General features: G+C 37.1%; 1 protein-coding gene across 1 annotated transcript in view; it reads left to right on the top strand.

Moving 5' to 3' along the window:
* The window catches only part of TMC1 (transmembrane channel like 1), a 55,741-nt gene extending 49,770 nt beyond the window's left edge, over window positions 1-5,971 (top strand). Inside the window, exons 16-20 of the mRNA XM_018922838.3 lie at window positions 243-482; window positions 2,942-3,067; window positions 4,593-4,671; window positions 4,767-4,902; window positions 5,712-5,971. Coding sequence (XP_018778383.1) covers window positions 243-482; window positions 2,942-3,067; window positions 4,593-4,671; window positions 4,767-4,902; window positions 5,712-5,971 — 841 coding nt within the window. The remainder of the gene's footprint in view (window positions 1-242; window positions 483-2,941; window positions 3,068-4,592; window positions 4,672-4,766; window positions 4,903-5,711) is intronic.
* Window positions 5,972-15,910: the final 9,939 nt, after the last annotated feature.

Below are 15,910 nucleotides of genomic sequence, written 5' to 3'. Positions count from 1 at the left end.
CATTTAATTTGCAGAGAAAGAGAACTTTGTAACAGAAAGTTCATACAGATAATTCTCTTTCTACTCATTCAACCTTTTTTTAAAAAGAGCAAACACCAGTTAAAAAACCCCATAAAGTTGGCTATATGAATTTCTAAGTGCACATTGTGCAAAACACATTGACAAAGGGAATCTGTGGCGTACTTGGACAGACAGAAGTCCTATAACATAGTGGTTATTTTATTTACGTGCTTCTCTTCTAGGATGGGATCTTTTTATGCTCCATGTCTCCCAGCAATCAACGTGTTCCGCCTCCACACATCGATGTACCTGCAGTGCTGGGCAGTGATGTGCTGCAATGTCCCCCAAGAACGAGTCTTCAAGGCTTCCAGATCCAATAACTTCTACATGGCCATGCTGCTTTTCATCCTTTTTCTCTCCACACTGCCTGCTGTGTACACCATTGTCTCCATCCCACCATCTTTTGACTGTGGTCCTTTCAGGTTCTTTGCATTTTACCTCCACCTTTTGCAATTGTTGAAATGGACTGCTTCCACATATCACAGTGAATGATGCAGTAATGAAAAGTGCCTCTAAGACAATCATTAGCACCTGCTATGCTATATGCTGAGTGTTTAATTGTGATGTATTTCTCATTGTGGATAATTCCCAAAGCAGGAATCCTGGAAAACTGACTAATTCTTTAGGAAGTTTTATCTGAGGTGTAGAATAGAAAAACTTTTATTTTTGTAAATTTCAATGAAAAAAAGAAAAATAGTATTACTGCTGCACTGAAGAAAAATTATTCTTATAATGTAGAGTAGTGACCTGTTTGAAAGAGATGGCTTTTAGGAAATGTCTGCATGCCCTGTACGAAGGGCAGATCAGAATGTGTGAGGGTGTGATAAATATACTGGGGTTTAGTCTTTGAATGCCTTGACTCTCTCCAGCTCACAAAATTTCATGTGTCTGTACTACCACTGTGAAGCTGAATTTGTTTCTGAAGTCTTTAAGGCCTCCACAGTCATGGATCTTTTTCTAAACACTCAGGCCTGCCCTGCAAACACATCTTGAATTCAAGGTAGTTTAGACTGTGCCACACTTTCCCCTTCTGTGCACAGTACCTGGAAAGTCTAGGATCATTTGAATCATCTTTACTGCCAGGTAACAGGAGATACATTATAATGAGTTGCATCACTTGACAATAGACAAGACAAGAAATTAAAAATTTTAAAAGTCTTTAGCCTCTGTTTTTGAACAAAATATTAACAAAGCAAGAGTGGGAGAACCATAAAAAAAGGCATTCTGGTTGCAAGGAAAGGTTTAAATAATAGATTACTGTTGTAAAATGTTTAAAATCTGTGTGATCCCCAGTGCACTTTGTAAAGGAGCAGAAGTTTCACCACAATAAATTTGGTGAAAGGCAAAATAACAGAGATTGTCATTAGTGCCTAAAAGGGAGAACAACATGACATGAAAAAAATTCTGATGGCACAGAAAATTGTTTGAGTTTAGAGAACTTACAACAAAACATGACATACAAATTAAGATTTTTTTTTTTTGGAGTCCTAGCAAAAACATATTGAGGGAAATATTTGAAGTCAGATTTGAGTAGCAGCTGTAATTGAATTGGGTATTAACTAAATGGTGAGATTACTCTTCCAAATGAGAAGGATAATTCTTGCCATTTTTTCTCTGTCATGTTCTTAATCAAAAAGTGAAACCTTCAATGTAACTTTTGATGTGGAGCACTTGAAACTGATGAAGGTTCACTCAGCCTCAGTGTAGGTAATGCTACAGTGGAATAGCCAGTGAATAAATACTGGTAAAGCATTCCTCTACATTTAAAAACCAAAACATTTTCCTGTTGGTAACTCAGTGTCCCATTCTTTTTGAAATTTGTGAATCATTTGGGGTTTAGTTTTAGGGGTTTTTTTCTAAATTTTAGTCCATTCATTAAAGCAACATACACAATTCAACAGAGACTTGCCAGGAGTAGGGAAGACAGGACAGAATCAGCAATAGTGCAGCAGAAAAGGCTTTGTGCATGCTGAAGAGCATGAGGAGAGCAGAGGATGGAATTTCTCATCTATTGTGAGTGGGTAGGGCAAATAGAGAGAAAGAAGAGAAGAATCCTACCTGCAAAATTTTTATATTAATTGAAAAAGTGTAAACATTGAGAACAAGTTTTGAAAAAGACCCATTTGTCAGAAACTCTTTACCAGACTAAAAAGCAGTGACAGGAAACTTCAATGTCTGGACAATCACGTGGCAATTTGGTGACAATTCCTACAATTAAGTAAAACTAAACATAGACCCATTCTGCCAGTCTTGTCCAGGTTAAAAATGACCAACTTCTGTGCCCTGAGGCATAGAAAAAGGCAAAGAAAGGGATTTTCAGAACATCTGTTGACACACTTCAGAAGGGAAATAGTTTAAGGAGAAAATAATTTTATAAATAAGCTGGAACAATTACATATGAAGGTAACTAGATTGCTTCAACAACAACAAAAATATCCTGAAACACAGCCACTAATTGTGTAGCATTGGTCACACACCAAAGAAAGAAGAATTAGGTGGAACATAATTGCAGACCACTTTTTGCTTGTTAAACCTAAAAAACAGGATTTGAAATTTTTCCCCTATGTCTTCATAGAGCACAAATAATGCTTTGTTCATTGGTTGATGGTATAGAGTTCACAACTCATACACTGATTCACTGAGGAATAATTTGGGTGGTAAAATGGCAAAATCCATTAGCATACAATAAGAATTTTGGTGTATTTTTTCCCCATTGAGTACATAAATACTACTTTAGACAATATTATCTTCAGAGTGTAAAGTTTTAAATAATGTTAACATATATTATCCTTTTTCCAGGTTTGATGTGATGTGATTAGCTTATGTATTCATAGTTGCCATAATCCTTGTATGTGATATTGTCAACTTTTCTGTTTAATAGTGGGAAGACTAGAATGTTTGAAGTCATATCAGAAACTTTGGAGCACGACTTTCCTTCCTGGTTTGGGAAGGTATTTGGTTATGCCTCTAACCCTGGACTTATCCTACCCTTTATATTGCTGATGGTGTACGTACAGAATATTAACTCAATGCTTGCTGTATCTAAGGTCTGATGAGTTTCTTTCACTCTGAATCATCACTGCCTGAATATCTTAGAAATGCAGTGCTAATTGTGCAGTGATGAGAGACTTGAACAATTAATGAGTCTTTTCTTTTAACCTACTTAATATGTATTTGCAGAAAGGTTGATATCTCTTTTTTGTTCAATGTCTTTCTTTTTTATTTAGTAATACTTAAAATATAGAAAACTATAAAAATGCAAAAGGCCCACAAGGAATTTGTAATGCTGACATTGTCCAGTATGCAGAACAGCACATCATAAATCCTTAACAAGTTCAATAGAAACATGATCATCATGGAGCACAGTTATTCTCAGCAACTTTCAGTGAATCATCTTCAATGCCTTTAATTGATAAAGACTGTACTCTGTATTATTGGGACAGGGGCATGGGACAGAGTTTTTGAGACTGTGAAACAAGGCTAGTAGAGGTTTTTGTGAGTAACTCATTATTTGATAAAGAAAAATGGCCCTGGAATATTTGTCCTTGGAGATTTTATTGAGTCCTATTTCATCCGGGCATTTTAACTTGCTTGATAGGGTTATTACATTTGTTATTTAGCCCACTGCTGAATTAAAATTTAATTCTATACAAAGACACACTAGAATTTAACTCTGCATTGCAAAACTGCAAGTAAATGTAGACATTACAGAACACAATAGAAATTACAAAAGGATTTCATATGAGCAATATGAAATATTGAGCTGAAATTTTGCCAAGATTCACTTGATGCCATATTCTATTTTAACCCTTAGCTGTAAAGGGTAAAGACACTAAAAATAAACAGAAAAAAAAAAGAAAGAGGAAAAATATAAGGCAAAATCAGGCAAAGCAGAGGAAACAGCATATGCTAATTAGTTATTTATTGCTTATGTCAATTAAAGACTTCATAGCAGATGTTTTTTTAATAAATCAGGATAGTGAAAGCTACTTATTTCATAAAGTTGTCACAATTGTAATTTCATATGCTGAAAAATGAAAATATTGTGTTTTTCTTAGTAGAAGAAGGAAGCAAACTCTGAACATAAAAAAGGAATGTTATTTTGATTGTTTTCTTCACAGTATTTCAGATTCTTTACTATATTTGTTCAGGAGTTTTTATAAATATGATTTACTTATTTTTAAGGTATGTCAAGAGACTTAATTAACTTTTATAAGTTATTTTATAGAAGTAATTTCACAGTTAAACACTACTTACTGAAACATATTTCGTAAATACTGTAAGATTGAATGTAGAATATTAATGGATAGAATAATTTCTTTCATTTCCCCCCCAAAATAACAGTGCCTTATTCATAATGTAAGGAAAAATTGTTCATTATAGTTCAAAATATTAGAACTGGTTAAGCACAATAAATGAGAAAAAGATACAGGTCTTATATTATCCCAGCTGTAATGGTTGCTAATGGAATGTTCTGAGTCTTTATATTTAAATCACTGTCTAACAAGAAACTATTATTTTTTTAAATTTAGGCTGAGCCTTTATTATCTCAATGCAACATCCAAATCCTACAAGGAAGCTAACTTGGAACTTAAAAAGAAGTTACAGAGTGTAAGAATAGAGAATTATTGATTTTTTGTATTTTACTAAATATTAGAGAGACTGTTTGGGTCACTGAAAATTTCCATCTGTCTCCCTATCATTAGCAAGCAGAAGAAAATAAAAGAAGAAATAAACAAAAGGCACAAAAATCAAATGAACAAGAGGAAAATCCATTTGAGACAGAACCACCACCGGCAAAGCCTAAAGGAGACAAGCAAGATGAATCCACTCCAAACAAAGGTAAAAATTGGTCTGAATGTCTCACAATGAGTAATTCATGTATGCATGATCCTCTGCTATAATCTCCTGAAGCACTTTCACAATAATGAATCACACATATTAGCCTATTTCTTTCTTTGGCTTTTTAAAGAAATATTGCAGCATTATACTTAGCAACAGTAAAATAAAAAGCTGACCTGTATTGAATTGAAAGCCACAACCCTGCTGAAAAGCCTGATCTAAGCACCAGTGATCCTTCTTATCTATCACACACCAGTCACAGTTTACATCTTCTACCCTTCTGTTACATTTTGTCGATGCAGAACTATGCAGGAAAGTATTTGTCACAAGTGCCAGGCTCACCTGGAGAAGGTGTAGTAAGGACACAGTAAGCAACTCTTATCAGAAAGCCTGGCTGGGGCAGGTGGGTGTCAGTCTGTCCTGAGGGATTTTTCTGGCTGTTTCTTTTGTCTCATCATGCCCACATGCCCTACAGCCACTAAACTGCCTCAAGCCTAGGAGGGAAACCCAGGTGAGAGATGATTGTCTTTGGAAGAGCCATGTGTAATTACTGCCTTCTTCACCATTGATAGGTGATATCTAAGTGCATCTTGACAAATTGCCCACATACCCACACGGGAGCCTTGCAGGAAAAATTGATGGAAAATACAGCACCAAGGTCATGAAGGTTCATTAGCCCGGGTTTGGGCAGGGGAAGCCCAGACTTTCTACTGCACTCTAAGATAGTCAGGCAGCTGCTGGATTTCCCTGTCAGGGAGAGCTGGATTTGAATGATCATTTGTTAATTCTGTCCTCCAAACACATTTCAGACAGCAAGAAAGGACAGGATGACAATGGATCAAAGAAGACAGGCCAGCCACAAGAAGCCAGCTCCTCTCAGCATCCTGGCCCTGTCCTGAATGGCCACTATCCTCCACAGGGCCGAGGAGGAAACCTGCCTCCACCATCCATAGCTGTGACAAGGCCCCCTGGGCCCAGGAGGCCTGGAATGCCAGGCTATCCACCTGGAAATCCATGCCTTCCAGGGATGCAGCCAGGAATGCCCAGGGGCCCTCCCATGTACAGATAAGGAGCCTTAAGGATATATTAGAAGACACTGAAGGATAGAAGTGTGGTCCTAAACCCACCACACTCCTACAAGAGCAGAACCTTGCTAAGTTTGTAGTAAATCTTCATGTGCATAGAAGTAACCATGCTTCAGTTTTCTGCAGCATGGGAGCTTCAGAAGAAAACGTGGCATATGTCTTCTTGCATTTGAAGGAATTGTGAAAATGTGTTGTCTGTATCAATAAATTGCTAAAATTACAGGTTTTTATTGGGGATACTTGTTAGAATAGTGGAAAATAATTTGTATTCAGCTGACTTTTCTTAAAAGCTTGAAATTTTGTCCCTAATATCTTTTCCTTTTCCTAAGAAGAATAATTCACTGAAAGCACAGCTTTGTATAAAGCCTATAAGAATCAGTTAAACCTTGCATGTATTTTGTCCCCTGTAGTTCAAATATGCTTAGCCAAAGATTTCAGATGCTACATGGGGAAACTAGGACCAAAACTAGGGAAATCTGCATGATTCCATCTAAAGTCTCTGTAGAAGTGATAAACAGGAAAAAGAAAAGCAGTGGTATACCTGTAACTATTAAGAACATTTAACTCCTATTGCACTACCACTTTCAGCTAGTAATAGTTTTATCACATTTTCAAAGTCTAGAAATACATTTTAAAAATCAGAGTGGTAAAGGAGCGTCTCCTGTGCAGGAAAACATATTTGGGGAATGGAGGAAGGACAATTATTGAGTAATTTCTCCTAAATGCCTAGTAGTATAGAGGCACTTAACATTGCATAAAAGATGTACTGCATAATCTTTGTGAATTTATGGCTGGATACCTGTATTGGTCTCTATGTAGTCTGAGGCGGAATAGGTTATTTTCCTGATGGGTCTTGTGGAGGCACAGGATAGATATAAGACCAGGGGCAAGTTGATGTTACCTAATTCAATAAGATACATTGATTTTTTTTTTTGTTCTGATCTTATTTCCTTTTCCAGAACATTGGCCTTAATAATTATTTTAAGACTCACAAGCTTAATAGCAACAAAATTATTCTACTTACTGTCTTCCAAAAAAAAAAAAAAAAAAAAAAAAAAAAAAAAAAAAAAAAAAAAAAAGAATTTCCATTGGGGAGAATGTATAACAGGGCCTTCTGTATAGCAGAGATTCATTTTGTTAATTAGGAAAATCTTAACCATATCCTTGTATAAAACAAGTCTGTGACATCACAAAACAGCCTCCACCTAATTAAATTACAGATCTGGTTTAAAAAAGGCTTACAAAAACCCTCAGCATAGTCTATGTATCCCCATAAACCACAATGATCCAACTTCCAGCTCAAGCAGTCTCTAAATCAATTGCCAGAGCTTGGAAGGATTAACCAAAGGAAAGTGTACTTTATACTTGACTTGGCTGTTTTACTGCTTCTGTGAGCAGATACTGGATGTATCTGCAGCTGGGGTACTGTAGCCTTATATTTTAAGTCAGAGAGAGTACAGATAAGTGCAGTGCAAGTTGATTCACCTTTCTCCTCATCTATGAACTTCAGACTCATGGAAAAAGCACAGTAATTCAAACTGTTTATTATTTGGTAAATTTTCTAATAGGATTTATTTTTAAACTGCATATGTCTCTAGCCCAGAAACAAAAGGTTGCCAGTTTTCTTACTGAAGCTAAGCATGAGACCCAGTCTGACAGCGCTTTCATGCTTTTAACAAAAACTTTTTCCTGCAAGCTGGGCTTATCTACCTTGAAATATTGATTTACACAGAGATTTTAGTTCATTGTTTGATAGCATTTCATAATAAGAAAACTCTGGATAGTCCTCAGAAAATATAGGAATTTTTATAGAAAAGATTAAGAAATTGAGTTTAAAGATATATTAGAGCTTGGGGAGTTTTTCAAGAGGTGTTGGAGCAAATTGGAGTTGTTAGAACCATGCAGTCTAGTTCTCTAAAATATGGAGAGATGTTTACATCACATATACAGACCTTAATAAGGATTCCTTGTTCTGTCAGCAGTGAAAATTTTCTGAGGATGTTAAAGGTTTTCTCACTGTTAGAGGTTTTAGTGTTTCCTTCTGTGGGTTTGCTTTCCATTGTGAATGGAAGAGAGACACAGCAAAGAATCCCCAGCTGAAATTGTTCTGGGTAGATCTGTATGCTGTACTGATTTTCAACAGTCACTGTGTTCTCATAAATACATGTATATGCAGAGATGAGCATGTAATAGCCAATATGAATAACAATAGCAAACCTAGATGTTGTTCTGTGATTGAAAATTAGATATTTATTTTTATTCTTTGGTATTTAAAAGTAAAGTAAATTTCATCACTTTATTTTATGACACTTTTATTTTTCAGTACAACATGGAAATGTTGCTAATGTTAGGATGCAAAACACTACCAGTATCATATTTGGGTATAAACATTCTCTGTGAAGTATTTCCTTGTGCTTACATTACTAGAAGTGTAAAAAGCTGAAAGATATTTGGCATTAATAATAATTCAAGGTATGAAAAAGCATAATCTCCCTGTGTGTCTGGGGAACAGCTGAACATACTGATCTGCACTTCAAATGTGTGACTATTTTATTCTACTTAGCATGAAAATTTAAAGAAAGAAGCATAGGACATCAGAATATTTTGCTTTCTTTTGAGATGTAACGTCTCAGTTGCAGTTCATAGTCACAGAAAGTTATGAATCATGTCTGGTGATGTGTTAGTAAAATATTAATGAAGAATAGCATTGCACACGTTGAGGATTGTTTTGGTCATTGACTTTTTGTTGAAATGTTTTGTGCATTTTTACATAATAGCCTCCACTCTTAATATCACAGATATGTAAATTTTCAAAAATATTGGTGATTTAATTTGGAAATTGCAAAAGGAAAGAGAATTTCCAATACCTGTGGTTGATTTTCCACTTTGATCCATTCTTATATGTGCACTTTGGTATCATACACAACTAGTGATATGTTCAGTAAATCATGTTCATCATTTAACACTTGACTCCTTTGTTTGTGTCCTTGCCAGCTCTCCACTGTTGTGGAGAGCTTTTAATATTTCACATTCTTAATCCATTGTGAAGACCTTAATAAAAAAAATAGATCAAGAACATTATTTCTGTCTCTTTCTTGGAAATAGGTATGAAAAAAATCCATTTTGTAATTTGCTGTCAATAATCGTTAAACCAGTTGTCTCAAAATATTGCATCAGTTACATTATAACAGTTATATTAGAAACATTTAATTTCCATAATTCTTAGACCCAATAGTTTTAAATCAATACCAATTTACCCATCAAAATTATCATTTTAAAGTGTTGAACTTTCTGATTACAAAATGATACATGTAGCTATCTCAAGTGATTAATGCACAAGCTAAAAATTATTTTCATGCAATGAGCTATCTAAAAGAGAGAGAAGTGGCTGACAGAAGATTGGGACAGTTAGGTTGCATTACTGATAGGGAATGACTCTTGGATTTTTAAATGTAAATAAACAGAAATAATTTTTTTTAAGATCTGGAAAAATTAGTCGAAGAAAGATGAAAAATGATATGCAATAATAACTATAGGAAACAAAATATTCTAAAATAATTTCATAAGCTCTCAAAGTATGAAGGCCAGTTCTTGAGCAAAACACGAATAACCTCTGGAAAGATGGTATCAATCTAAACATCTATCTTTACATAACTTATGTAAAGCAACAATCTGATCCTTACAGTGTGAAGATATGTACAATATTTCATTGAAATTAGCATTGGATTAATTTCTTGCTAGCTGAAAGTAAAAGTGGTATTTCCGAACTTTTTTTTTATTAAATCACCTAAGAACAGCTCTGCAGATAGAGCCATGGGTCCAGATATTTTGGATAAAATATAATTTTAGAAAGTCTGCTAGTCACACTCACTTTTTTAAAGGAACCATATTTAATACATTAAGGATATTTCCCCCCAAAGCTGGTAAGCCTAGTGAGCTGGTTGTTATGATCTGATTAGTGAGAGATGCCTCTGCCTGAATTAAAGTGGCAAACAAGACCATATGTTGAAATAAAGAACATGACAGAATAACAGAATGAGCTGAGAATATGGATTTAATTTAATTCTAAATGTGAGGTAGAAACATAAAAAAATTATAGAAGAGAGGTTGTGGGGGTGTAGATAGGTAGAAAGACAGAGAGATTAAGCTGAAGACAGTCAGTACCCACAGGTCCAGGGGCATCCCACTGGTTCTTCTTCACCCTGGGCTTCTCAGTGGTGAGAATCCAAGAACTCTTCTGCTGGGGATTTTTCACCTTTTACCTTTCCAAGTTTTGAGCACCTGTGGGGTAGTAGCAGATGCTGTTCTCATAACTTGAGCACTTGGTGTGGTATGTGTATGAGCAGTTACTTCCTTTCCCACAGTTTGCCACACTGGGAGTTTTCGTCCAGATATGTTAGTCATAATGTGATAACCAGATTTCACCTCCCCAGGCCTGGAATTAGTACCTTCCTGTCATAATTGCCATGGTTTTTTGTCTCAAGTTCCTGCTGTGGTGGTCTATCTTATGGCACGTTCCTTCTAAGGCCTTGACAGTGTTTTGAGATGTGCAACTGTGTTTTTAAAGTCCTTAATGTGTAAATACCTAGGACTGAGAGACTAAAATCCCTCATACAATTTTGAAGGCATGTTCTGATCGCCATTGCCAACATTCTGCCACTTTCTGGTATCTCTGATGACCACACACAACGATGATGCTGAAGGACCATAAATCAGCCATGTTCCAGCTGCAACTAGATTAAAAATAGAGAAGTGTTTATTTTGTTTTTTTTTCCTTAACAAGCAGTTTCTTCCTGTCTATATTGGCCTCAGTCCTACCACGTAAAAGCAGACTGACAGTTCTGTCTGTGCCACTGCGTCTCTTCTGTGCTTCAAGCAGATGGGAATTCTCAGTTTAAACTGTGCTCTCTAACATTATCTGCCAGAAAAAGCTCCTTGGCACTTGGTGTTTCCTATCCTCAAATTAACTTTGCTGCACAGTGGAAAACAAATATTCCTTTCCAGAAACAGAGAAAAGTGGCACAAAATGAACTGGAAGTGACATACTCTGGGGCATGCTGAAAATTTACTATAAATAACAGCTTTCAGAGAATTTTAGTGCCCACCATCTGCCTTATAACATAATGCTGCTTTTATCACCAGGCAAGACTAGGAGTAAATCTATTATCTATCTATCTATCTATCTATCTATCTATCTATCTATCTATCTATCTATCTATCTATCTATCTATCTACAACTGATGTCCCAAGTTCCAAAGCATGTCATGTGTTAAAATCTGGTTTCCTCTTCTGATTCAGTATTGCCTCCCAGGGCCAAAGAAAAACCTGTGACTGAGGCACACTGTCCAAGCACCTCCCTGTTGCCTGGAATCAAAAGAAAAGCTTTCCAAACAAGTGGTAATAATATAATGAGCAGTTCTTTAATAAAAGCTTTCAAGTGCAAAAGCATAGCTGTGTATGTGAAAACACCTTATTGGATTTCCACACTTACAATGAGTTTAATTAATTAATGTATCTAGCAGGTATGTTGAATAGAAGACTGGTTGTCCTGGTAACCTAACCCACCCTTGGACCTGCCCTATTGGAAAGACTCCAAGGGGTTCCTCACACCATCTTTTGTTATGTCTCATAAATGCTGGGGCAAAACTGGGTGTCCTTGTTAGAAATTCCTTTTTTGAAAATAAGACTAAACAGAATTTCAAGAAGATGGCATAAATGCGTGAGAAAGGGTAACCTCTAAAGCATAAGAAAGTGTTAAAAATTCTACAGCTATTTAAAAAAAAAAAAAAATCTACAGAGGTACAAATAAATAAAAAATTTATAAAAAGCAAAACAATCTTTAGGAATCATCTTCCCTACCCTAGCCATTCCCTTCATACCAGGAAACTGATGACAGTGGGAATCCTGGTCAACCACCTGTGGGCCCTAATCTAAACACTGCCTCAAATCAAGGAGGACTTAAATCTCTGGGCTGTCTCCTGCATGTCCATTCAATGGAACATGTCAGTATGGAGCTGCCTCTAACCTTGGCTTTGGATTCCCTGTGAACCAGGCTTTTAGTAATCCCCCCATGGAAGGTTGCAGGAGGATCATTGAAGAGCAGACAGATACTGATGACAAGAGGGAAGTGACTTTCTTTCCCCTTTCTGTGCAGCATTGTGGTGGTGGCTGTAGTTCCACTTCCCTGGTGGCAAGCTGGTCCAGCTCTGTCCCATGACACAATCTGACACAGCAGAAGCAGGATCTGTGTTTTCCTGAGCTGTCTTGCTGTCTGCTTGCTTGAGAGGCTTGCCACCTGCTGCTCCTTTATGCCCCATATCTGGGACAGAAAAGGAACAGCATGTCTGCATATCCTCTCTGTTCATGAAACATCCATGATCTTTCTGTAAGTGGCAGTCCAGGTGCTCTAGGGATGCGTATTACACTAGAGGCACTGTGCTGGGATGGTCATGCCATGGCTGAGGCAGGAGGAGAGTTTCTAAGTTTAACCAGCGCTGTTGAAAGCACAGACCAGCCAGGCAGTCTTATTCTGACTAGGACTTCTTTTACACGTGGGCTCCATAATTTTATTCCTCTTCTGTTGTATTGATGAGAGAAATCTCAGTACTCTTCCTTTTGCTTTTAATCAAGTCAGAGATTAAAACTATATTTGCTTACTTAATGTATGGGTTTATCTCATTATCCTATACTCAGTTTCATGTGCAATTTTAACAATGCCACTAGAGTGTCACTAGTTGTATGCATAGATTTTTAGGCTTTTACCTGAGTGTACCCAGACTAGCTACGTTTACTTTTAAAGATTGTATGGTATCCCTGACAGGACTCTTAACACTTTCTAAAAGGCACTCATTAACTCTTTCAATCCCACCTTTACCTTGTCTCTTTGTTTGAAGGTGCCTCTCACCTCAATTAAACTCTGTTGGTAAAATGCTTTCTGTATTTTCATATTCCAGGGTGTTTAAACTAGGAAATAGTTTGTCTCAGTAATTCCCCAGTTTTAACTGAAGAAAGCAAAGATGTCACATTGTTCTTGACAGTATATGAACTTGATTAAATTGTCTCTCAATTCTTCCTTGTCTTTCTTTCTATCCTGAAATCTTGCTCTTTGCCTTTCTTCCTTGCTAACAGAACATCACTTTTAGTTTAGCTTCTACCCTATTCATTCTATAACTTAAAAATAGAGATAAAAGAGATCATAATCCAGCACTTACATTCATTGACTGCAGAAGAACGCATGGTCTCCTCACTTTATTAATTGCAGAATATAAGTTGAAGGTAACTTATTAAAAAAATCATCTGCCTAGCCAATTCTTTATTTCTAACATTTTATATTATGAAATTTACTGACTTCATCATGTCCTGAACTACATGGGAACATTTTGAGGTAGCTTAGACTTTTTTTCTGCTTGCGAGGCTCCCACTGCAAAGCTGTGCTAAATTGAACTAGGAGCTACTAAGAAGTGACCATCTAAACGTGTGAGTACCTAGTTTCACACTGATGTGGGACATCAGATATGTTCTAATCTATTGCATAGCAAGAAATGGTTTTAAAGCTTGCAGTGATGAAAAGAGTGCTTTTTTCTCTTTGTCTTCCACCTGCCTCGTTAAAAAAATAATAAAAAAAATTTATATGTGTGCCTTCGGTATTCTCTCCAGTAGAGGTCAGAACAACATAAGATAATTCCCACCATCATTCTAAGTAATTACCTTAGGAAAGAATAAATCCTTCCTATTTCATCCCATAAAAGTTAACAGAATTAAGGCTGCTAATAGTTTCAGATCAATTGGGAACGTGTGGAAGTTCCAGAAGTCTGTTGATATGATGTTTCAACTGATGCCACTGGTACATGTTTGCTGTTCTGAGGTTATCTAAAAGAAATAAAAAAATTAGTAGGCCGTCTGAAATAGTGCATGGGAAAATTCAGGAGGAAAAACCTTGTCCAACATTAACGTGGTTTCTAGAGATAATAACTGGTACTGTAACTGCTTAGGAATCAGTATTTTGATTTCTGCTTAGGAATCAGTATTTTGATTTCTGCAACATTGCTGAATCATATAATCTGACCTATACGTACTTTCAGACCAAAATAGTCCATCTATTCTCTCACTAAAAATACGAAAAAATGTGATGATTCTTCAAAAAGCTAGATTTAAACATTATTTATAAATATACAGAAAAGGCAAATTCCAAACTCATCAAAGAAAATTTTCATATTGGAATCTTCTATTTGGTCAAAAACCCAATGCCCTCTCTCTTACATGTCTTGTTTAAAATAACTAAGTATAGACTAAGTTCCAATCTTTATTTTCCTGGAAAAATGCATAGATGTGTAGTAATATTCAGACATATAAGTTTTATGGAGGATAGTATGGGAAACATTTTTGCAGAGCAAAGATGTTCAGATAAACTGCAAACTTCAGCTCCTTCAATAGAGATATCAAACAGCTCTGCAAAGAACTCATATCATGGTGAATCTGTAAAGGCTAAACACCACAGGAATGAGAGCTTACATGCAAAGATTTGATTAAAGAAAAATCTGCAGCCTTTATAAGCTGTGAGAGAATAGGGCAGAGGGATTGTCCTGCCTCACAAACTCTCCATGGAGGTAAATACAACACTGTTTTAAAAAGCTGACACATCTCTTTCAGGAGGTATATGAAGGCACGTATCCCTTCATTTTTCACATCATGAGTGAAAAGTCCGAGGTTACTCCAGATTTCACATTTCCATTCTGTAACACAAAAAAAATATCGAAATGCAGAAAGGATTCTGTTCTCAACTCAGTCGAAGGCAGAACAGTCAGGTGCCACGCACAACAGTGGTATATCCAATTCCCACTTTGCTTCTCAGTTGACTACAACAAATAAATTTACATCAGGAAACAATACTCCCTCCAGGCAGTTTCTGCACCAGAACAAGCTCAAGTAACCTAGGCTAAGCTGCACCTAAGCAGAATGGAGTAAGTTTGTTTTGTCTTTTGTAAGTCACAAGAAAACTAAAATGGTATGGGAATCTTGCAGTAAGAAATCAGGAAAACAAATTCCAGCAAAGTGTGAATATAAAACTCAGCATCATCACAGAATTACGGGATCACATGAACAGTTCAGGTTGGAAGGGACTACTATGGGTCATCTGGTCCAATCTCCTGCTCAGACAGGGTCATCCCATAGCACAGGACTGTGTCCAGACAGTTCTTAAATAATCTTCCTCCAGTGAGAGAGACTCCACAGCATCTCTGGGCAATCTATTCCCCTGCATGGTCACCCATGCAGTAAAGAAGTTTTTCCTATTCAGGTGGAATTTCCTGTGCATCAGTTTCTGCTCCTTGCCCCTTGTCCTACTGCTCAGCACCACCAAGAAGAGCCTGGCTCCATCCTCTTGGCATCCTCCCTGCAGATACTTAGAGATGCCCTCTCAGTTCTCTCTTCTTGAGGCTGAACAGGCCCAACTCCCTAAGCCTTTGCTCATAAGAGAGATGCTTTGGTCCCTTAACCATCACTGTACCCCTCCCCTGGACCCATTCCAGGAGCTCCATGTCCTGCTGTGCTGAGGAGGCCAGAACTGGACACAGCACTCCAGATGAGCCTCACCAGGGCTGAGCAGAGGGGCAGGATCACCTCCTTGAGCTGCTGGCAGGGCTCTTCCTGATGCACCCCAGGATAACATCAGCCTTCTCTGCCACACAGACAGACTGCTGGCTCATGGACAGCTTGTCCACCAGGATTCCCAGGTCCTTTCCACAGAGCAGCTCTCCAGCAGGTCAGCCCAGTCTGTGCTGGTGCACAGGGTGATTCCTCCCCAGGTGCATGCCACTGCATTCTTAACAAGAGAAAAGGTACCTTCCACGTTTTGAAATGTTCACAACTTTTACCTTTAGAGATACTTCAGCAGGTACACAGGTTTAACAAGAACATAAATTAAA

The sequence above is a fragment of the Serinus canaria genome, chromosome Z (assembly GCF_022539315.1).
Source record: "Serinus canaria isolate serCan28SL12 chromosome Z, serCan2020, whole genome shotgun sequence".
In the NCBI taxonomy this organism is placed as follows: domain Eukaryota; kingdom Metazoa; phylum Chordata; class Aves; order Passeriformes; family Fringillidae; genus Serinus; species Serinus canaria.
The sequence above is the reverse complement of the archived record's forward strand: the minus strand, read 5'-3'. Positions and strand labels throughout refer to the sequence as shown.